The sequence below is a fragment of the Diadema setosum genome, chromosome 12, assembly GCF_964275005.1.
Source record: "Diadema setosum chromosome 12, eeDiaSeto1, whole genome shotgun sequence".
In the NCBI taxonomy this organism is placed as follows: Eukaryota; Metazoa; Echinodermata; class Echinoidea; order Diadematoida; family Diadematidae; genus Diadema; species Diadema setosum.
Window position 1 is genome coordinate 17,647,025 of NC_092696.1, and position 23,548 is coordinate 17,670,572.

The following is a 23,548-nucleotide window of genomic DNA, read 5'->3' on the forward strand; positions in this document are numbered from 1 at the left end:
ATCCCATTGATATAGTGCTTTGGCTGCCATGTTTTTGGTTGTTGTTTTTTTTTTGCTCTCCTGAATGTTTGACATTTTTGAGGTACGAGGTCTTGTTGCTCCAGCAACAATATGCAACATGCCTTGTTTTTTGAGAGAGAAATATTTCACGAACTGCAACCTGTAAGACAAAAACATCCAAGAGGTTGAATTCACAAGTGAGAACTACAGTCACATTATCCACAATGACATCATGTTCATATAATTGCTGACTGGTAATACAATAACACAATACCAACAGTGTTGGGAAATCTACCCAGATTGCCTCCCTCTTCCAAGTCTGAAACAGGTACTGTATACATGCCATATTTTTAGCGAGTCTAAATTTTTCGCGAATCGGAACTTCCAGACAATTTCGCGAGTGGTTAAATTTGCGATCTTGAAGTACTGAACTTGAATGGCTACATGTACGTCACATTCATATCGGGATCAGAGTCAATATTTTTGTGTGTCTTTAATTTCGTGAATAGCACCTGACTTGCGAAATTCGCCAAAAATATAAACATCACAAAATATTCAGCATAATAAGATACAGTAGTTAGCCTGGTTCTGTGCTGTCTATACTCACACATATTGCGTAGTGGAAAACGGAGCAGGCCGGGTGGAGGGAGATGTTCTTCAGTGGGGTGATGCGGGGGGTGCTCCAGCCGTCCTCTCCGTCCAGGGGACGGTCAGCATGTGGTCACTAATGTTGTGGCCGAACAGGAGGTTGTCCTCGTGCGGCTTCGGCTTCAGGATCTTACTCTGCTCCACTTGGAGGTTGGCATACTGGGAGGAGACGGGGAAAGACAAGTGCGATGAAGGACATTCTTCTATCTCTTTCTGATTTCCTGATTGGCAAATTAACTGCACTATGGGTTGGTACTATACTCCCAAATACATGTGATTTGATGCCTACCTTATCTTGAAGTGCTGACAAACGATTACCATCTGTATTTGTCACAATAAATGAGAGGGTGTTACATTGTATATTGACTGGTGTCTACAAAACATCTCAAGACATGTGTCTAACCTTTACCATGTTTTTGTGCTTGCAATCAATCTTGCTTTATGTACTACTAATGTACGTATCTCTTACTAACAGACTCTGTTTGCTGATTTGCACATATATCTACGTCTACACTGACATTTTGATCAGAAAAAAACAAAACAAAACAAAACAAAACACTGATGTCCCAAGAATAATTCTCAATATTATGCTATCAAGTCCCGGGTATCACATTAATTGAATGTGCACCTTAGGATAAATTTGCCAATTTGAAACAGAAAAAACCTTGTAAAGTGAATTGCCAATTCATGGAATGGTATAACATTTGGAAATGGAAGGTTTTCCTTTAATATTTCATGTATTCATTTCTAGACATTTTAAAGCAACCATGGTGCCAGTTTCCTGAGGAAATTCTATTTTTCCGACACATACATAATACTCATTGCAATCCGGAAGTATCATGAATGTTGTCGTTACAATCAAGAAGGAACACAAGATTCAGGTTATAACTCAACCCATTGAGGATGGTTTGATTTTGCTACAACACGCATTTCCCATAGACACCTGCCCGAGTATACTGTACTCGGGACTCATCCTCAACGGGTTAAGAACGGAGTCTTTCAATAGAGACTGGAAAAAACTTGGTTATAAGTAGCATCCACTGTCATATAACTCACTGAGGACGGCTTGATTTTGCTACAACAGACATTTCCCATTGACAAACTCTCAGAGTACAATGTACATACTCGGGATTCATCCTCAATGGGCTAAACAAGCCATGAATGAACAACTTCTGTCTGTTAAATCCTTTGTGAAAGCTCCCTCACTGTACAAATGCTACTCAAAGATGGGAGCGTGGGAACTGCAAAAGAAAATTTTAATGCCCTGTCTGATGAGGACATGAATAGGAAATACCTTATGTCTGGATATATTCTGATTCAGGAGTGCACTTCAAAAGGAAAACAGACAGTGGGGGGGGGGGGTGGGGGAGGATGGGGGAGGGTCCAACTACAGTACAATTCCCCAGGTATACACCACTACTTGAAAACTGCACACTTAATAATTTGTTTCCAAACATTTGCACACTCCCAACATCTTACCTGCAATTTGTAATTTAAAGTATTTTACCATTAGCTAAATTTCAAACATCTGCACTTTTCCGGAAAGGTATATCCTTGATGAAAGAGGGAATTTCTTGTCGGTTTGCAAGAATGACAAGCAAAAGTCTTTTCCTATATTTCTATGATGAAGAGTAATGCACAAAATAAGATTGGCAGAATTTTCAGCCTAACTCAAAAGCAGTATTCCAGAATAGAATGCAGGTTACTACATCCATACATGTGTAATTAATGCTACCCGTTTAAAAATTCTCATGCCTTTACATTAGAATACAATGCAATATTTAAAGTTGTGCTTTAGTATACGAAACACACAGCTTATAATTCAAAAGTGATCTCTTTTTTAAACAAATAAACAAACAAGTAAGTTTTCATTAACTCCTTTACTGAAGGTCAGTGTTATCAAAACCGATATTAAAGGGAAGATAAACCCCAAGAGCAATTTGGATTGAGTGAAAGCAGCAACATTAGTAGAACACATCAGTGAAAGTTTGAAGAAAATCGGACAATCGATGCAAAAGTTATGATTTTTAAAGTTTTGGTGTTGGAACCGCTGGACGAGGAGACTACTAGAGGTTATGACATATGAGTGGACAACAATACCAAGAAAATATAAAGAAAATTCTACAAAAATCTATTTTTCATGAAAATTACAAATTCCATCAACTTGATATTGACATATGTTAGGGGTAGCAATTATTCCCCCTGCTTTCTGAAAGAGGTTGGTCCATTGCTCTTTCATAATTCTAGAAAAGTGATTTTTTTTTGAATTTCCTTTATATTTTCTTTGTATTGTTGTCCACTCATACGTCATATCCTCTAGTAGTCTCCTCATCCAGCGGTTTCAACACCAAAACTTTAAAAATTCATAACTTTTGCATCGATTGTCCAATTTTCCTCAAACTTTCACTGATGTGTTCTACTAATGTTGCTGCTTTCACTCAATCCACATTGCTTTTTGGGTTTACCTTCCTTTAAACCCTAGCTCTCTCTCTCTCTGTACCTATTTATCACTTTATTTTTTCATCTTTCCTGCATCTTCTTTCTTTTTCTTCTTCTTCTTCACTACCTTTTTTTTCTTGTTTCTTCATTCTTTTTCTCTTCTTTTTCTTCCTCATTTTTCTCCTTTCTCCATGTAACTTTCCCTATCTTCTTGATGGTGTTTCTCTCATAAAACACAGACACTTTTAGCTAAAATTTTACACTACAAGTAACTTTATAGCTATTCACTTTTTAAACGCAGTATAACAAATGGTATTCAAGAGAGGGTAAAATATTGACATTTCATCACTAAAATTCACAGAGACCTGCTAATACAGCAAAGATGCAAAAGCACAGCTACTCAGCAGAGCCAAACACACATGGCACGCAAACAATTGGCACAGCGTATTAAAACCGAAGCATTGCACGGTACCTTGAAGCCATCTTCTGTCGACATACATCTTGGCGCACAGGATATCACCCCCGGCGTTCCCGTCTGACTCAGAGTTAAAATCTGTAGGGGGGTAAGAAGAGGAAACAAGGGTGAATGTATGCATTGGTGGGGGGGGGGGGGGGGGGGGAGGGGAGGGGGTTAGGAGATTGATGTATTATCAAACAATGATTTCTATCCACCATCATGATGGTATACAGTTTGTCAAAACGGGGACGAAGGGAGAGGCGAGTGGGAGTGGGTAAAATAGAGGATGATATCACAAAGAAATTCACTCCATGATCACAGCATGTGTTCAGAGGGGACTGACGGGGGGGGGGGGGGGGGGGGAGAAAGGAGGGAAGAAGGGGTGGGAAATTAGTATGGGGACCAAAGGGTGGGTTGCGGAGTAATATAGAGGAAGATACTGTAAATTTGTGTCCAAGGAATGTTCGTGTGCATTTTAATTTCGCAAAATTTGTGAGCGCCAAGATTCCCGAAATTAAAATATGTGTGAAAGTTCTTGTCTATACTATGTTGAATGCCAGTTGCAGTTCGCGAAATTTTCATGCTGCAAAAAGGGCCGTCGGCTCCAATTCGCGAAAATGAATCAGTCCCATGATCATGATGACATACGGCAAGAAGGGATCTTGGGAGAAGCATGGGGGTTGGTTGGGGAAAGTTGGATGTGGGAGATTATATGGCAATAATATCATTTGATTCATCATGAACACATTAACTGTATGTGTGTGTTGGGGTGGGGCTTGGGGGAGGGGTTATAGAGAAGAGTGGGTATGGGAGATGGGGGAGGTTGACTAGAGGGGCAGTTGGGAAGGGGGTTGCAGCAATATTAAACAGTCAATCCATGAACACACTTAATGTAACTGCTGGGGGGGGGGGGGGAAGGGGTTGTTGGACAGGGGGGAAGAGGGGAGGGTGGGGTGCAAGATTGAAGGGAAAAACAACTTCGTTCCAGCCCAAATCTCAGTATGCATGGAATTACATCCAGGGCAGTCCAGGGAGGTGCATGTACTTTGAGTACATGCCAGTTGCTTGTTTGATTCTATTTTGATTTCCATCATCCTTGACAGATAATCAACTGTTAATAGCAGTGCCCACACAGGCTGGTAGAGACAACCCTCTCAAGGAATTTGAACACACAATAGGCGTTTTCACATCAGCCGATGTCTCCACATAGCGCGCTATTTTCTGACTTGGGAAATTTTCCCGATAGCGAAATAGCGCGCTATTTGATAATGTGAACACAAACTACCGCGCTAATTGTGTCGCTCTGATCGAGAAAATTTCTCAACTTCAACTCAGGAAATTTCTGAAATAGCGGGATAGTAGCGCGCTATTTGATAATGTGAAAACGACTCAAGAAATTAGCGCGATGAATCCTATTATGCCTAACGTGTGTGACCCGATCGATCGAGGCAAACTGCACACAAGTCATGAGGAATTTTTGAGAGGACACACACATTACTAATGCTGTTTGCACATACTCAGCTGTCGAATTAGCTACTGTAAAAGTGGAAATTTTCGCGGTGTTGAAATTTTCCCGCATTTCGCGCAACCAGAAACTAGCGCGAAAATAAAAACACGCGAATATTTTTGCTTGCCATACGTTCCTGTGCGTGATGTCTTGATTCCGCGGAATTAAAAACACGCGAAACTCTTCTGACCCGGCCTAGCGCGAAAAATTAGACGCGCGAAAATATCCACTTTTACAGTATGTTAAAATTTTTAACTATTCGGGCTACCCCTCTTTGGGCTGATGTGAATAAGAAATGAAATAGCGCTCTCATTCGCAATCGCGGAAAATATTTTGAGCTTGGATTTTTACGGGCTGATGTGAAAACGCCTATCGAACACAGAAACGCATCTTTAAAAAAAACTAGAATTATCACTGAAGGTGATTAATACCCCCGCCCCTAGTGTTACTTTATACACTGTAGTATGTGATGACATGAGGGCAATGATGTTTGTGCATTTGTCGAATTGAAACAGAATAATTTTAGTTTACTGTACAATAACAGAGTTGACACTGAGTATAAAACTTACAGCAAATGGAAACATGCTTTCCCCCAGCATCACTATACTTAAAGACCATCATACATGTACACACCAAATTTGACCTTCATAGCTTGAATGGTTTATTTTGATACAAAAATGAGTGATTACCATGGCAACACATTTTCCTTAAACTAACACATTGGTGTCTTGCAAAACTACACTGCTAGATCATGATACATACTAAATTTGACTTTAATTGCTTGAATGATGGAAAAGTTATTCGATCTGCAAGGTTTTTCGGGTTAGTCTAATAATCTCAATCCCTCCAAATCATCCAATTACTGTAAAACCTGACATTTAAAAAATTTGTACTGTAATGTTGGCAAATTTTGCAAGGAGCCAAGATTCACGAGAATATCAGAATCTAAAATGGTACTGTATGTGTGCAATAGAACAATACCGGTTTCACAGAATATACCATCATCATGCGACAACATCATAAAAGAAAAATTATGAAAATGATAACAACAAAAATAATAACCATCATCATAATCAGGGTAAGCAAATGATGACAACAAAACATTACTACACTATATCAGTGCCGTTACCACCATCATTGTCATCATTTCCAATGCGATTTAGATACCTGATCTTTGTAGGGGTCCTGCCATTTTTCATACCAAGCTCTAGTACACTCATTTTTACACCTGGGATGAGAGGGATTTTGCGGGTATCAAAACCAATTTGTACAAGGACAATACAGGTTCATGCTGGGAAGGATTTCAACCAAAGTTGCCCTGGTTTGATGGCGGAATCCATGGTTACATTGGCAAGTATATTACACAGTACATGCTACAAATGTACCGATGCACACTATCAACTTCAGAGACAATGCTCTTTGAGGTACATTGTAAGTGTACATTACACAAAAACACATTCATCCACCCGTGTCCTTAAAAAGACGCTTTTATGCACAAAGCTCTTCTCTACTAGGGTGCATTAAATTACCTGATACATGAATGCTACTGCTGGATATGTTGAGGTGCGTTCACATTAATGGCAAAATATCACAATATTTTGCACAGTAATTCCTAATGCGGAGGTGCATACAAGTACTGTAAAACGAGGAATGTTCGCGTGCATTTTAATTTCGCGACAGCCAAGAGTCGCGAAATTCAAATGCACGTGAAAGTTCGCCTACATTTTAAGCACTGAATGTTAGAGGCAACTCGCGAAAATTTCATGCCACGAAAAAGGCCGTCGGCTCCAATTCGCGAAAATTTCACGCCGCGAAAATATTGTGTTTTACAGTACACCACAAATTTACATTTTACAAATTACCATGGTATTTTAGAGTGGTAATTCAAACTTTACAAGATAAGCATGTGAGCTTTGAGTGTGAATCGAGGCACAAAATACCAAATTTTGTACCATCGACTGTACAGAGGTGTACATTTCTTGCATGACCTAACACATTCCCCGTCTTCTCCTTATAGATGTACAAAGTACTGTATGTGCATACGTACTCGTATGTGCAGTGCTTTACCTCAGAGAGGCGTACTTTCAGGCCAGACATTAAACTAGATGGTATTTCATGAATGAGAACAGTACCACACAAATTATCGCGGGATTTAGTATTGTGGAATTTTACCAACTGGGAACAGTGCCAACTAATTACTGAAGTAATTTAAAGGGACTGTACAGTACTGGTTGAGGTGAGGATTCAGGTTTATAACATTTTTTGGTGAGATAATGAGAAACCTCTTATGAAATGTGAAAAAGCATGTAATTTCAAGAAGGATTCAACATTTATATTTGATAAACAATGGCCTTAAAATGGCTGAGATATCCAAAAAAGAGATCCTAATAAAATTGACAGGCCACAACTTTTATTAAGATCTCTTTGTTTTTCCTTGGTTTTAGATGTCTCAGTCATTTCAAAACCGATTTTCATCAGACTTTTGATTCCCTTAGAATTGTATGCTCTTTAACATTTACAGTAATTGAGTGGTTTCTAAATATCTCACAAAATGTTACAAGATGAATCCTCACCTTAACCAGTACTGTACAGACCCTTTAATACTAAGGTAATGCAAATGTGATGCAACTCTTGCTGGATGTACAAATGTACAAGTACTGTACACATTGTATGTGAGAACAGTAAATAAAACATGGCAGCCTGGCTACAAATGTAGGTAGTAAATGCCCCCCAGGGACCAGAGTATAATGCGCTGTACAAATTGTTGTACATGTACAATGTGCTGGGGGCTGATTCCAGTGACTCGATAGCTGGGGCTATTGTACATTTGTAGCACTTAGTGAACACTAACGTAGTAGAAAGGGACATGTACAGCTGTACATGTACATGTACACGAAACAATTCCACAATACTCTACCCGTAATCATTATTTCTTAACCTGTTGAGGACAAGTCCCGAGTACAATATGTATATGTACGTTGTACATTGTATACTCAGGCAGGTGTCTAGGGGGAATGCGTGTTGTACCAAAATCAACCCATCCTCAATGGGTTAATACTGAGATATACTTTTGATATTACAAGAATAGGAAGACCCAGGTAGACATGTAATGTTGATTGTTGAACATAGACAATGGTCACCATGAGGCACAAAACATCGCCGAGATCATGAAAGACGAAGACTGCTGAAAAGAACTACTGAGTATTCTATAGATCTCTGGAGTCCTACCTGAATTGATTATAAAAACTGACTGATTCTTTTGATCAACATGGTGTTTCCTATTATGGTTGGAAACTTTACTGTACCTTTTTAAACACAAACGATAAAGCTCCTCATCACAGAGGTCAATATAAGTACACTGTAAGTTCTTTCATTGATAACATATTTTGTGTTTTCACATTTGTTTGCTCGTACGTACGTGCTATAATATTTGTCTATGTTTTGTTTCTTTCACGGGTCTGCACAGTAACATACTTCCTGGTCACAGGGGAATCAAAATTCTCTCATCAGGCTTGACATTAGCCGTGGCATACAGTGAACATATAATTATTGTAGTGGCCCAGGGAAACCAAATATTGATGTTACGCCACCAAATTTCCACGAAGGTTATCTTTTGGTGCACATATCTATCATTAAAGGTATCAAATCACAACACTTGTACAGCTCAGGAGACAGGTATTAGGATCCGCTGTGCCAGACATATGATATCTCATGTAGACAGGAATAGCCAAATTTCCGAGACGGGGTAAATATGCAAAACGTCCTAAATCCAATGCACACAATGAATGTCTGACAGTGACAGCGCAATTCAAGCACATGACAGGGTTACATAATCTTGGTTTGAAATTTTTGGGGGGTCTTTTTGTAACAAAGCAAATGACCTAATGTTTATATCAAGGGATTGTATAGATTTGGTTGAGCCCTAACTTCAGGTTTCAAACATTTTCTGGTGAGATAATGAGAAACCTCAAATGTGAAAGAGCATGTAATTCCAAGAGGATTTCAATGTTCATTTGATAACTATACCTTGTGAAATGGCTGAGATATCCAAAACAGAGCGATCCTAATAAAAGTTGGGACCTACTTTTTATTATGACGGCTTTGTTTTACTTTGTTTTTGAATGTCTCAGCCATTCCAATACCGATTTTCATCAAATAAACTTTGAATTCCTCTCAGAATGGTATGCTCTGTACTATTTCATACGAGGTTTCTTGATATCTCACAAAAAGTTAAAAAGCCCAATTTCTACCTCCACCAATACTATACCAGCTCTTTAAACTAACAGAGCTATTTATTTTTCTCTGTTCCTTTCCACTTCGATATTAAAATGAACACATCTTTAAAATAAAGACAGTTGTGATGATTGTGTTTTGTTTTATTATTGGCATTGCTTTGGTTCATTCTCCATTTACATGTTTGCAGGGCATGCCTTATGACTGGCAACGGACATACGATGTACTTCTAAAGAACTAATGAGCACAATGCATTATCATTTGGGAACAAAATACACAAATTCACATTAGGATGATGAGTTTAACATATTGGAGAGACTATCATGATTCATGGACATTGTGAAAATTATTTTATCAAATTTACAGGAAAATCACTATACTATTTCATCCATTCTAATAAGTCCCCTTATGATGATTATGAAAGGATTATGGAGAAAAAAAAATAATATGGGGAAAAAAAGTAATTCATAAAATACTGGAATGAGTTTGTTATTTCATCATAGCAGTTAAGCAGCTATAAAGAGCGAGCTTGAATTAAGACTAGCTGCGATGATTAACTTGGTGATAAGAACAGGAAGATTAACAGGAAAAGTACTGGGATATGTGGTGTGAATGACATCCTCTATGGGGGCGTGTGAGGGGCTTGACCAATCAGCAGGCTTGATTCGTGGGCATGTCACAGGAACACTCTACAATCTCATTTTATCTCTCATTTTCTAGTAGTACTTGTAAATATTGACTTCAATTGCGTCAGACTCCATGGCGAGTGCAAGTCATAGAAATGCCTACCTCATGACATACATCGATCTACTGACTCGACACTTACCCCCTGTTCAGATGCAAGCCAGTTTATACCAAAACCCAATAAAGAAATGACGTATAAAGAATCATTGTACAGTTTGTATAGCTGACAGACTGTTCAGATGCTACTCTTGACCATTCAGGAAAACCTTGTATAGATGTGCAGTCTCCCACTGCGCATGCTGTTCAATATGGTCATGAGTGACAGCTATGGCGTCACCTTTCATTCGGGCTCCCATTAAACCCCGCCCAGTTACATAGTGTATACCTTTCTATGGTCGCCATACCTTCAGAAGCACAATGGACATGATGGAATGCTGATATCAATTCATTATCGAGATCTGTGATATAGTTCGAAACGATGCTAGTCAGCATTCACACGGATAAATTCATCATATACCGGTACATGATGTAGCTATACCGTTTTGGTATAGCTATACCGTTCTTGTATAATCTTCTTTTTTTTTTGCGTCTGAACACCCTGTCTGTCTGGGCTGTCCTCAAAGATTTTACTTTGAGGTCCCTTATCTCTGAGTACACTGTACATATTGACTCATCGTGACTTGATAGATTCTCTTCAAACACTGTAGGCCATTGACATTATGCCAAGTTTTTCTATTTACTGGCTGTCGCACTCTGGTAACAGTTCCAGTGACCCAAGATTGGCACCAATTTTATGCCCCTTTCCTCATAGAGAAGATATACAGTTTGTACAACTCTGTAACCCTCCACCCTCCTCCAGTTATAGATACATGTATATTTTTACACTGTGTAGCATCTTTACAACTCTCAACACTGAAAAGGTACAATGCTTCAAACCATATTTTTTTTTAACAACAATGCATGCACAATTCAGTGCTTTGATGGAATTGATGTTTTACAAACACAAAACGGCAGCCAATAAAATCTCAAATAAAAGTTTATGTTGTACTGCATCGGGACTAATTTCTGAGGCATCTTGTGTGCCATTCGAATAACAGAAAATAATCTTTGTTGCATGATGAATACACTGTAGTCAGGCAAACATGAAAACTTTAATAACATACCAATACAATAGTCCCATTCATCTTCCAGTGTGATACAGCATTCTAGACTGTTGCACTACAGTAATCTTATGACAATGCTGTACTCCCTGAAGCTACACCCCGCGTTCACATTGGTCCCCGCGATGCGGGGACAGCCACAAGAGAGCTTATCTTTTTTACGACTGACCGTTCACATTGGTATCTCATCTGTCCCCGAGCTGTGGGGGCAATTGGGGCTTGGAGCGAGCTCTGCCACTTGAATCCAGGCATAGCGCATGCGCACATTTGATGACCACAGCTGGACGCTATCAATTGCGCCCCAAGGTCACTCTCCCCTCCAAATCTTGTCCCCGTACCCGACTTGCTTCGCGGGGACGAGGGGACAAGTCCCAGCGAGCGTTCACATTATGGTTTTTGAGGAGAAAGTCCCACAGCTCGGGACTTTCCCCGCGTCGCGGGGACCAATGTGAACGCGGGGACAGTGTACAAGTGTACGTAGTGGATAAAAGGGAAACAGTTGCTTAATTTGATTGAATAGAATGAAAAGAGGGTGTAGTCTTCACAGCAGAGCAGCAAAAACTGTATTGCTATAAAATGGACGCATGGAAATCATGTTTTTGGTTGATAAAATGTAGCAACTACAACAAATTACTTAGTGATATAATCTCAACAACAATTTTTGTTCATTCAATGCTAGAATGATGCAGTACTAACTACTATATAATTTGCAAATGGGTCCAAATTACTCATCTACCTTGTCATTATCATACTGTGTTCTATCACTAAATTCTGCAATGCTGTAAACTGCTGTCACAGTCGAGTGGCAGATCCACAGGTGCGCCCCCCCCCCCACCTTTATTTTTTGTTAAAGGGTGTTTACAGTTCTGGTTGAGGTGAGGATTTAGCTTATAACGTTTTGCGAGATATTCAGAAACCACTCTACATTGTAAAGTATGAGATGTCAAAGAGCATGCAATTCTAAGGGGTATCAAAAGTTTATTTGATGAAAATCGGTTTTGAAATGGCTGAGATATCCAAAAACAAGGTGAAACAAAGAGATCCTAATAAAAGGCGTGGAGTGTCGCCTTTTATTATTATCACCTTTTTTTGTTGATATCTCAGCCATTTGAAAACCAATTTTCATCAAATAAACATTGAATCCTTCTTAAAACTACATGCTCTTTCATATTTCATTAGAGGTTTCTCATTACCTCACTTAGGAATGTTCAAAACATGAATCCCCACCTCAAACAGTATACTGTACAGTCCCTTTAAAACAAAAGAAATGTATTAAAAGAAAAATTGGGGGCGCGTGCATCCCCCCTTTACATGTGACCCCCCCCCCCCCCCCCCCCCTCTCCCCTTTACGGAATTTCTGGATCCGCTCCTTCAGTCTGCAATTATTAATTAATACATTGTATGTGTTGTCAGATACATTGTAAGTGTACATACAATCAGAGCTTTGTTATTGTTTTCTTCTTCTTTTTTTCTATTGATAAATCAACCCCACTCTAGTTTGGGATGTAAAATATGACACTCTACCAGAAATGTTCACATATAAAATGTACAGTTTTGACAGAAAACTCTCAAAAGATTTCTAACAACAACTTTCAATTTCTTGAACTACATTGTATACGCACCTTTTACAGTGTACAATGTACATGTGCACATACAGTACTATACATTCATCCTTTTGTGGTACAGTGATTCTCTAGGTAGGCTTCAAACTACAATTTCATCATTTTGCAGTATATTACATCTTGGCATGCAGGTGTCCTATGTTTTTCTCGTACATGATGAATGCGAGTGAATCGATTCAGCTGAGAACACAAAGGCAGTAAAATTCCATCAGATGTTTGACAAGGTAAACACCAGCACAATGTGCAAATTGTAGGCATACTTTCACGTGCACGCATGTCTCAGTTATTTCCACAAAACTAATTTCCTCAGCAAACATATAAAGGGAGCTGGGGTGATAAAACAATTCAAGCATTACGTGTGAACAGGTGAAATGGTAGTGTCTGGCTCTTATTTTTTGTTAGAACATTGAACAACACTGTCAAATTGGCACTACATGTGCTTCAGCTTCAGGCACCCATTCAAACTACAAGACTTAGAAAACATCATTTTTCTTTTGTTTTGTTTTTACAGTTACATGGAAAAGTTCACTTTCCTACTGTTTGGTTTTCAAGAAAAAAAAAAAAGAAACGGCTAAAACTCTATGCTGTAGCTGTATAGAGTTCTTGAATTCACATACAAACCCGTACCTCAGAGATAAGCATGTGATTTGAATTACAGTTGTACTCTCTACATACACAACTGCACAAACAGATTAAAAGTTTTGCAAATGATATGGGGTACAGTACGTGTACCATTAAAAGTAGGCCCCACTGCATTATCAAGATTTAAACATGCACTGTGCTGGTGTAATTCAAAAATACAGCATGAAATCTTCTGTAAATGAAAGCAGCAATTACTGCAACGTGTCTTAATTGCATGCTTCCTTCTCTATCATTCTCTGGCTTCATATCACATATTTTATTGTGTTCTGGAACTTGATGAATAAATGCGCACCAACGTTACCAAAACTACAGGGAGGGAGGGGGGGGGGTGTTTGTGATTACATGTACACAGTCATGCATTTCACCTGATGGTACATGTACAATGTACATTACATTTCAATACGAGTGTGATCAGTTTACAAACAGAATGCTGTTGTTGTTTTCTTTCTTTTTTGGGTATCGCTCTGTATACTGTGTGTACATTGTACTTCCTCATCCATCAAAAGCCAAGTTGCTGCAAATGAATCAGGATATAAATTTGTGGTCATGTGGTTTGTGTACACACATCCTTAAAAACAAGCAAAACATCAACATACGTATTCATTTGACTTCTAACAGTTGTGAATCCTACATTGTATACACAGTACACATGATGCCAAATGAATCTAATCCTCATGTCACTAGCCTCATTTTCATCTTAAAACCCTCTAGTCGCTACTAAAACATTTCCCTCCATAACAATTCTTCCATTTTCTCTCCATGTCTCCAAATACTTTTATTTTCTTTTCTCCCTTGCCCTTTGCACCCCTTCCACTCACCAATTCATCCCCCCCCCCCCATCTACATTTGTATAGTACATTGTAGTTACTTTGTGAATGCCTGTTTTTTTTTTTGTTTTTTTTTTGGGGGGGGGGGGGGGTGAAGCCTCGTTAGACAAAACTATTCTACGGTCAGGAGATGGGGATGATTTTAAAGTGACACACATGAGGAGACACGATCTGATCTCCCCTTTCCTCAGATTAATCACATGCCTCAATTCTAATCTTAAACCCCGTCCCACACCCATGCTCAATCAAGGGACGAATATCTCCGCGGTCACTGTCTACGTTGTACATTGCCCACTCTAGTACATTGAATACCTAGGGCTGTCCACCTACAGTACCGGTACTCAGATTAAAGGCTATTGTCAACTTTGCAAAATTCAAATCCAAAGAGACAGCAGGAAGCCTTTGACTTCCATGAATTTCAACTTGTTTAAAAGATTACACAATGTTTGACAGCCCACCAATCAGGGCTGGAATTTGTTTCCAACTTAGCCAATATTTTGATTTGTGCCAGGTTGACTGTACCTACAATTTATTTCTGCATACATCTTTGGCAATGAAATCTCAAGATGGCAGTCTTTTTGTGTTATGACTGTATTTTGAACCGGTTTAGGAACAAGGAATAAGCACAGAGGGTAAAGAGCCTTGCCTAGCCCTGGGTACCTGTTTGTGAAACAGCTGCAGCCAGGGGACTTGAACCAGGGACCTTACAATATTGTATGATTGATAAGTCTGTGGTCCTATCTACAGACAGGTGACCCTGTGTTTACACTAAGATCCCGTGTTGCGGGGACAGTCACCAAAAATCTTTAAAAAAACAACAACAACAACAAAAACTGACACTCCACACAGCTATCTCGACTGTACTGCGGGGGCAATCGGGCTTGGGGTGAGCCCTGCCACTTCAAACCAGACTTCGCGCATGCTCACATTTGATGAATACAGAGCTGGGCACCATCAATTATGGCCTCAAGTCACTCTCCCCTCCACATTTAGTCCCCGGACCCAACTTGCTTTGCAGGGACGGGGGAACAAGTCCCTGTGAGCATCCACACCAGTTGGAGGGGAAAGTTCTAGGACTTTCCTCATGGCACAAGGATTAATATTAGTCTATGAATGCGGGATAGACTCATCACTTCCTCCAGTTGAGGTGGAATAGCCAGGGAAAAGACTTGTATGTACAACATACACTGTGTACCTGGCACAGATTAATTCACAGTGCACAGAGAATGATTTTTTTCTTTTCCAAAAGACAGCAACTGTCAATTCACTTTTTCTTCAAACGTAAAAATAGACACAACTGTCAGTATGGTACTAATGAATGGTAAACACTGTGTAACAGAAGACATACAATGTACATCAAACAATCACTTTCAACTTGTTTTTAAGAGAAACCCTGGCAGCACATCACGCTTCACATGCAATTTCAAATGTAAAAACAAAAGAAAAGGAACAAAAAAAAACAAAAAACACAGCTACTGAAAACAACTGTAACACCATTAGTGTGGAACTGCAATATATGCACCCACAACAAACATGTCCAACAGCCCTGGAAGAAGCACTGTGAACCACATTCCACTGACTCAATCATGCTTACAGTGTATTGAATTGTACGAAGGAGCAGAATACATTGTAGGGCAAGTCCAAGCTATTTTGCACCAGTAACGCGTGGGACATCACAAGAAGATTTAGCCCTATATTGCACTGTTAAGATTGAAATTTCATATGTTGGGTTGCTTTTGATAGCTAGTAGGTATCTTCATTCAAAACAATAGAAATAATGAGAATCAGGCGTTCAGTATTTAATTTATGCAAATTTATTCTCCAGTAACGCGTGGGACCACAAAAATTGTCTTTTTTTTTCTTTTTTTACTTTTATCTCAATTATTGTGAAAATACTTGATATACTATGAAATCATTACAAACATCTTTTTCTACAACAATAACTGTACCTGAAACAAAACATTTCAGAAAAAATCATGAAACTGTTTTCTCTCAAGGTCAATTATAGAAACATAGGTATAGTAACGCGTGGGACAAGTAAGGCGTGGGACATTTTTGTCACTATGAATATTGTGATGTGAATTGCACATTTGCTCAGAGAAACTTTAATATGGGTTATTTATTATCTAAACAGATGTATTTCTAATAAATTCTTGCATATTCAAATGATTTAGACCCACCAGAACAATAGATATAATAAAAAATATGAAATGCCTGTGTTATCCTTTATTTTTTGACATTTGACTTTGAATGTGACCTTGAAAATAGCATGTAATGATCTTTTGTGAATTATTTATCCAAAGTGGAACTTTTTACCAAATTTCAAGTCAGAATTCAGAAAATTACAAAAAATCCCTCAATAATGTACACATTTCCCATAGAAGACTAAAATTTAGTACACTTCCATTGACTTGTACACAAATCGTCCCACGCGTTACTAAAATGTCCCACGCGTTACTAAATCTAATTGAAAATTGCAAGTATGAGATTTATCAGACTAACTTTTTATCTCTTGGATATGATTAGGTCCATTGTGAATTTGGTCTTTTGAAAGTTTCAGGTCAATCAAATCATTAAATTTTATGCAAATGAGAAATAATGACCTAAAAAAGTAACGCGTGGGACATGCTAATTTTGGCCCATCCCTCATTTGCATATTTAATCAGTTGAGAAACTGAAAATCACAGTCATGATAACTTGTTAGTCAGACTTAAGGTCACCATACTTATTTTCATAAAAACTTGTAAAAATTAAAAGATACATTTTAAAATGCAGAATTTTTGAATGTCCCACGCGTTACTATAAATTTTAATTTATGCAGATTCATTAATTTATTGCTGGTTATGCGGAAAGATTTTGACTTTTTCTTTTTAAAATTCATGTATTCTAACTTCTTAGCTTTCAAATGATACCAAGTTTAGGTAGATTGACCCATTTTGAATTTTCAGTCTTGTGTGATCAAATAGCTTGGACTTGCCCTGTATGAGCATGGCAATACAGCTGTAGCTCCATGGTATGAGTAAAAAAAAAAAAAAAAAAAAAAAAAAAAGTTCTTTGGGGGATAAAAAACAAACACAAACAACATCAACAATAGAGCTAGTGCTTCTCAAACTCCTGTATAATACCCACAATCAAAACATGTAAAAAGTTAACGCCTTTCGGATCACAAGTGGTTACGTATAGCTGATATGTACTGTACGTGTATCAACTCTGTTGTGAGTCGATTGAGAGGCCTTGTCACTGCACAGCTCTGTTGTACAGTTTGATCCGAGGTGCAGAGATGTGTAGTTGGCAGTGGTTGGCATGAGCAGGTCGGAGCTACAAAAGCAGTTCAAAATGTCTTTGTGTTTATCATTTCCATAGAAACATATTTCTGGCTCCAACATGTTTGCAATCACTTTTTAGCATTTCAGAAATGCATGTCGATTTCTATCATCTCATAATCCAAACAGCTTTGTTTATTAAACTGCCCCAAACTCCCGGAAAATTGTTTGGAAACCTTAATTCTGTGCCAGAAGTGAGTTGAAATGAAACCTGTGATAATCCTTCACAGTACACAACATGACCTTTAATATACCAGGCAGTTGGGACGAGTCTCTTCCCACCTCCCTGCTTATACACACGTAATGATTCATAAAACCATCAATTCACAGGGAAATTCGCTGTAGAAATTATCATCTCGTCAACTCTGAATCTGACTGCTTACATACATGTCTCAGATTGACAGATTTCTTGAAACCGATTACAGTCATCTTAAAGTCTGCACTAAGTCAAAAAGAAATATTAAAACATTTGCCAAATTGATTGAGAAACAAAAATTACAGTTTCAATGCTTTTCTGCTCCTTTAACATGCAGTGAGAAATTCAGCAATAAAATGGTGTACTTTTGAAAATTTACCAACTAAAAAAACAACTACAGCATATCAACAGTCTTGAGTTGTGATCAAATGTAAATAAAAAATCTGCCTTACAAAACACAAATAATTTCCAACGATTCAAATGCACAGCACCAAAGCACAGACGGATGTAGTTTTGGCACTTAATGGCCCGAATTCTCAAAGGTGGAATAACTTTATTACACCGCTTATTCCGCCGATTTATCATGCCTCTTATGCAGATCGGGCCCTCGTGACGTAAAATGACGCAATTTATTCCCCGGAATCTATTCTCAAAGGTGGAATAACTTATTCCCCAGAATAACTATTCCGCGGAATAGTTATTCCATCTTTGAGATTTCGGGCCAATGTGTGTAAAAAAATGTGATAAAAGTAGACTTTCATACAAATACAATCTGTATTTCTACATTGTAACTTTCCGACATACTACGCCATATACTGTAGGCCTACACTCTCCGACATACTCCGGTATCATATACGCCATATACATACATGTACACTTTGTATGTACATGTATTTAGTGAGTCTTTACTTTTTTTGAGTATCAGGCGTTCTCAACAATTTCAAGGGTGGAAAATTTGCGATTGTGCAGTACAGTAATGGAGAAATGTGAATGTGTGTATGTGCACCCTTCACAGTCATGTTGGGATCGGAGTTACATGTAATATTTTCACGTGTTTTTAAATTTGCAAATAGCAACCGACTCACAAAATTCGTGAAAATACAAGAAACCTCGGTATACGCAATATATTTGGCATATGTAATACACTATACTAGTAAATTTCAATTCTAAAGCACCAACGAAAATGGTGTATTACAGTCTATGGGTGGCTCTTTATATAGTCTTCAGTTTTAAGACAAAGTCTACCATTGTACATCTCATGCAGCCATCTGTGCGATGACACTGTAAACCTCATTGATTTTTTTTTTTTTTTTTTCCTGAGCAAACTGTTAACATCTGGTTGAGAGTCAGAACAAACAGCACCATCACACAGGCTTGAAAGTAGTCTGTCTCGTATCTCATATCTGTCATTCTCATCATTATTGTCTGTGTATGGATGTCTGGTGTGATGACATCACAAGTCCATGATAACCCGACATCACTGCACGCACAGTGAGTCTGAAAAACTGTCAAGTTTTAGCCAGAAAGAATTTAAACTTTGTTGACATCCTCCCTAAATTCCTGTAAATACTAACACATCATCATGCAGTAATCTACTGTACATGTAAATACTATAAAAGCTGTTATTTTTGCATGCCTACAGATACAGTTTTTGCCAATGAGGGGGTCACAGACATTGCCGCAAGATGTTGTTTTCGCGATCTACAACACTGAAGCTATCGTACCTGCACCAAGATACATTGTACCACTCTACAAGTATAGATTGTACAAACCATAGCATGTGGCGACATTTTCATGCATTGTTAAATGCACAGCCCAACAGTGATCCACGAAATTCAAGAAAATTAAACTCAATTCATTTTATGAAAATACAGCTTTTATTGTGATTAGCAAAATGTGTCAAGTGTTGTGTACAGTTTGTATTTCATCGCAACCAACACTGAACATGCATGTTTTTGTGGGAAAGCCTCAACTTGAGTACACAATTCGAGACTAAAACATGACGACACATGCTGTTGTGATCACAGACGACACCACACCCAACCTCCAAATGCAGCCTTGCCACCATCTTGTTTATCGAAACATTTTACCAAGAAGTATAACACTCTCTACTGTACGTAAACCAAAAAGTCTGGATCTGCACACGATTGTATCTATCACACTAAACAGCAAATAAATAGTCTCTCCTTCCTAGACTGCAAGATCTAGACTGACTTGTAATTTCATCAAAGCCTTGCCGTCATTTCATTTCCTGCAACATTTTACCACGAAATACTGCATTCACTATACAAACAGTCCTTGGAAATGCAGACATAAATGTTCAACAAACAAGAGGACATCCGATTTAAATAGTCTCTACTTCTAGACTGTATTAAAGCTGTAGACTAACTTGTAATTTCACGGTCATCTATACAACAGTGTACCAGGTATTTTAGCTCTAAGGAGATCAGTGATGCCAAGTTCAACAAATTTTTAATGAGTGAAATTTTCATGACTCGGTGTCTTGGCACTCGCGCACATGCGTGTGCGAATTAGGGGGTGTCCCCCCTCCCACGGGTACGGAGCTTTTTTTTTTTATTATTAGCTCTTAATGATGCGATCTGGTGCATACTTAAGTAAATATTTTCTACTTATTTCGAAAGACAAAAGGGAAATATACCTTCAATTGCAACTATCACTTTATCTGTATGCTCCTTATTTTTGGCTCAAGTTGCAGATTTCACCCGATGCTTGAGAAAAATGGATGCCATGCGTCAAATCGTGAGACAGACCCTAAATGCTTGAGTCTCACGCAGAATGCGTGAGACTTGGTAGCTCTGGGAGATGGTCACAGGATTATCATATTCAAGCCTTAGTGTACATTGTACAATGTTTCAAGTACTGTACAAGAAGTGATGTCAGTGGAAACATTTTTCTTTTCTTCAGAACTGCAACTAAGTATATAAGCTGTTATTTTCGCAAGGGTTTAATTTCTGCAAATTTCGCGAATCACTCTTGGAATGCAAATTTAACAACACGCAAAAATGCCGCTATATGCACTGTCAGGTTAATACACGTGTAGTACACTTACGATAGCCAAGGTTTCCATTCACGAAAACAACATCTCGCGAAAATGTCCAAGACCTCCTCATTTGCAAAAATATCTGTACGCGAAAATAACAGCTTATACAGTACAATGTATACTGATATGGTCCAGTCTGATGAATGCTGTAGGCCTAAACTTTGCACTTGTTGAACACATTTAGAACTATGAAATTTATTTACAGTTGCTACATGGAACTACAATGTATGTACATGTACAAGTATGACCTACCCACACAATGTGCTTTCACAGAAAGCCAACTTCAAAACATCATTAATTTCACTTTCTGGTTTTTTTTTTTTTCAGACAGAACAACATACAATGACAAAATTTTGTACCAGTAAATCATTCCACACTAATTTAATTACAGTACATTTCAAATTAATTCATTAGTCAAGGGGAAAAAGGAAATTCCCCTATCAGGATTAGGCAGGATGTGTAGAATTGCCATTTCATTTTTCCGATGTCACTGGTACAAAATTGTACCAGGTAACACATGGCTTCCTTTTCTTTTCATCGAAATAGGAAGCGCAATGACAGTGAGGGGAAAGAACGTTGCTTTAAAACTACTGTATACTCTCCGGGATGCCAACCTTATAAACAGCAGAGCAGTATTCTGAAAAGCCATTATGCCATTAGGCCTATCCCAAAAGGCTACCTCAGTAAACAACATAATACATGTATATTGGCATGCAATTATAAAGAGCATGAATGGTACCGTTAGTGTACCAGTTTTCGACACCCAGCAGATAATTCTTATTAAATTTTATACTCAATACAAACGTCTGACTTCAACAATCAACCATGTTATCAATCACATTTCTAGTCTTATATAAACACCGTTTGTAACTTGTCATCATAATCCGACGATAGAATATTTAGGAGAAAAGCAACACAGTGTCAGCAGAAATTTTGATGTCGGCCATTTTTAAGGGTTCAAACAATATGACGCATTTTTTAAACATCGCCGTAAAATGAAATTCACCCATGCCGATTATCTTACTTTAGTATCAGTTTGTTTGCCAAATCCTGATGTTTGATTTCATAATCGTCTTCAGTAATTTCATGGCTGAATTCATGATAAATGAGCAAACTTGTAGAAAGAGTTGGCTTTGAGAATGTGGCACCAGATTTCGACATTCCCATATCAAAGGACAAGTTCACCTTCATAAACACAAGGATTGAGAGAATGCAGCAATATTAGTAGAACACATCAGTGAAAGTTTGAGGAAAATTGGACAATCGATGTAAAAGTTATGAATTTTTAAAATTTTTGTGTTGGAACCGCTGGATGAGGAGACTACTAAGGCTCGTGATGTCATATGAGTACAACAGTCACTGTTTTCATTTTCTTTACATTTTCTTCATTTTCTTTACATTTTCTTTATACTGTTGATAGATTCTATCAACAGTATAAAGAAAATGTAAAGAAAATTCAAAATTTTTTCACTTTTTTCGCATAATAAAAGAGCACTTGACTTGACTCTTTCTAAAGGCAATGGGAATAATATTACCCATAACATGTCAGTAACGAGTCAAGGGAATGTGTACTTTTTTCAAAAGATGAAATTTTGTGAAATTCTCTTTATATTTTCCTTATATTGTTGTACGCATACGTGACATCATACACTGCAGTAGTCTTCTCATCCAGCGGTGACTGCACAAAAAATTCAAAAATTCATAACTTTTGAACAAATTGTCCTATTTTCCTCAAACTTTCAATGATGTGTTCTGCTAATATTGCTACATTCTCTCAATCCTTATGTTAATGAAGGTGAACTTGTCCTTTAAGACACGTAATGGAGGAAACAACAAGTTCTTGCGCCGGTACTTTGCTGGTTTGTGTCCACAATGCAGTGTACGCATACTGTACGCGCCATGTGATTTATGCGTGATGCGCGCTGTTATTGTGCCGAAAAATGATGGTGGGTGTTGAAATCTGATGCCAGCGACGGCGTGACAGAAATCGCTAAAATTGAACACGAGTGCATTCAAATTGGAATTCGTTCAAGGCATATTATTATTGGCCTTTGTAGCTCAACTTCATATTGAAATTCCGAGGTAAAACGGTGCAGCACTGATGGTAAACAAGGAAATGTGCTAAAGTGTCGAAAACCGGTACCCTTACTGTACATCACTTTCACAATCAATCACGCATCACTTTCAAAATCAATCATGATATACATTGTAGTGTAATGTTGTATTCAAGCTCATTTGTGTGAAAGCATGACTTGTTGTGTGTGTTTATCACTAGGTAGCAGTATCTGCTTGCGTTGCATGCATGACTTGTACAATGCCACTAGTAACAAAGTAACCATACACAGCCCAATCGCTGTAAAAATGTGACAGGGCGCACTTCTAATACACATAGAAAGTACATCGTATCTCCATGGACCATGGCAGTGTGATATAGAACTTAGAAGTCTAACGTACCGGTCGTATGTAGTCTTTTATTTTGTTACTAGACCACTAGGCCCTAACTATTTAATAGATCTAGATCTATTTCACTATTTAGCTAGGGAGAATAGTAAGACTAAGACATTGACCACTGCTGACGGGATAAGGATTTAGAGATTTTCATGCCTACATAAATTGGTAGAATATCTACGTTAGAATTCGTTTTTGGGTAATTTTGTTTTTTTCTGTGCTCTCGACCAAACACCACAAAGGCTAGAATTAGAAATAATTTGTGAGGAATAATAAAAAAAGACTGCTATTAAGACCCATA

General features: G+C 38.2%; 1 protein-coding gene across 1 annotated transcript in view; it reads right to left on the reverse strand.

Annotated features, from left to right (window-relative positions):
- The window catches only part of LOC140235614 (branched-chain-amino-acid aminotransferase, cytosolic-like), a 36,542-nt gene that overhangs the window by 12,076 nt on the left and 918 nt on the right, over positions 1–23,548 (reverse strand). Inside the window, 3 exon segments of the mRNA XM_072315620.1 lie at positions 608–693; positions 696–807; positions 3,560–3,640. Of these exon segments, the coding sequence (XP_072171721.1) occupies positions 608–693; positions 696–807; positions 3,560–3,640 (279 nt within the window).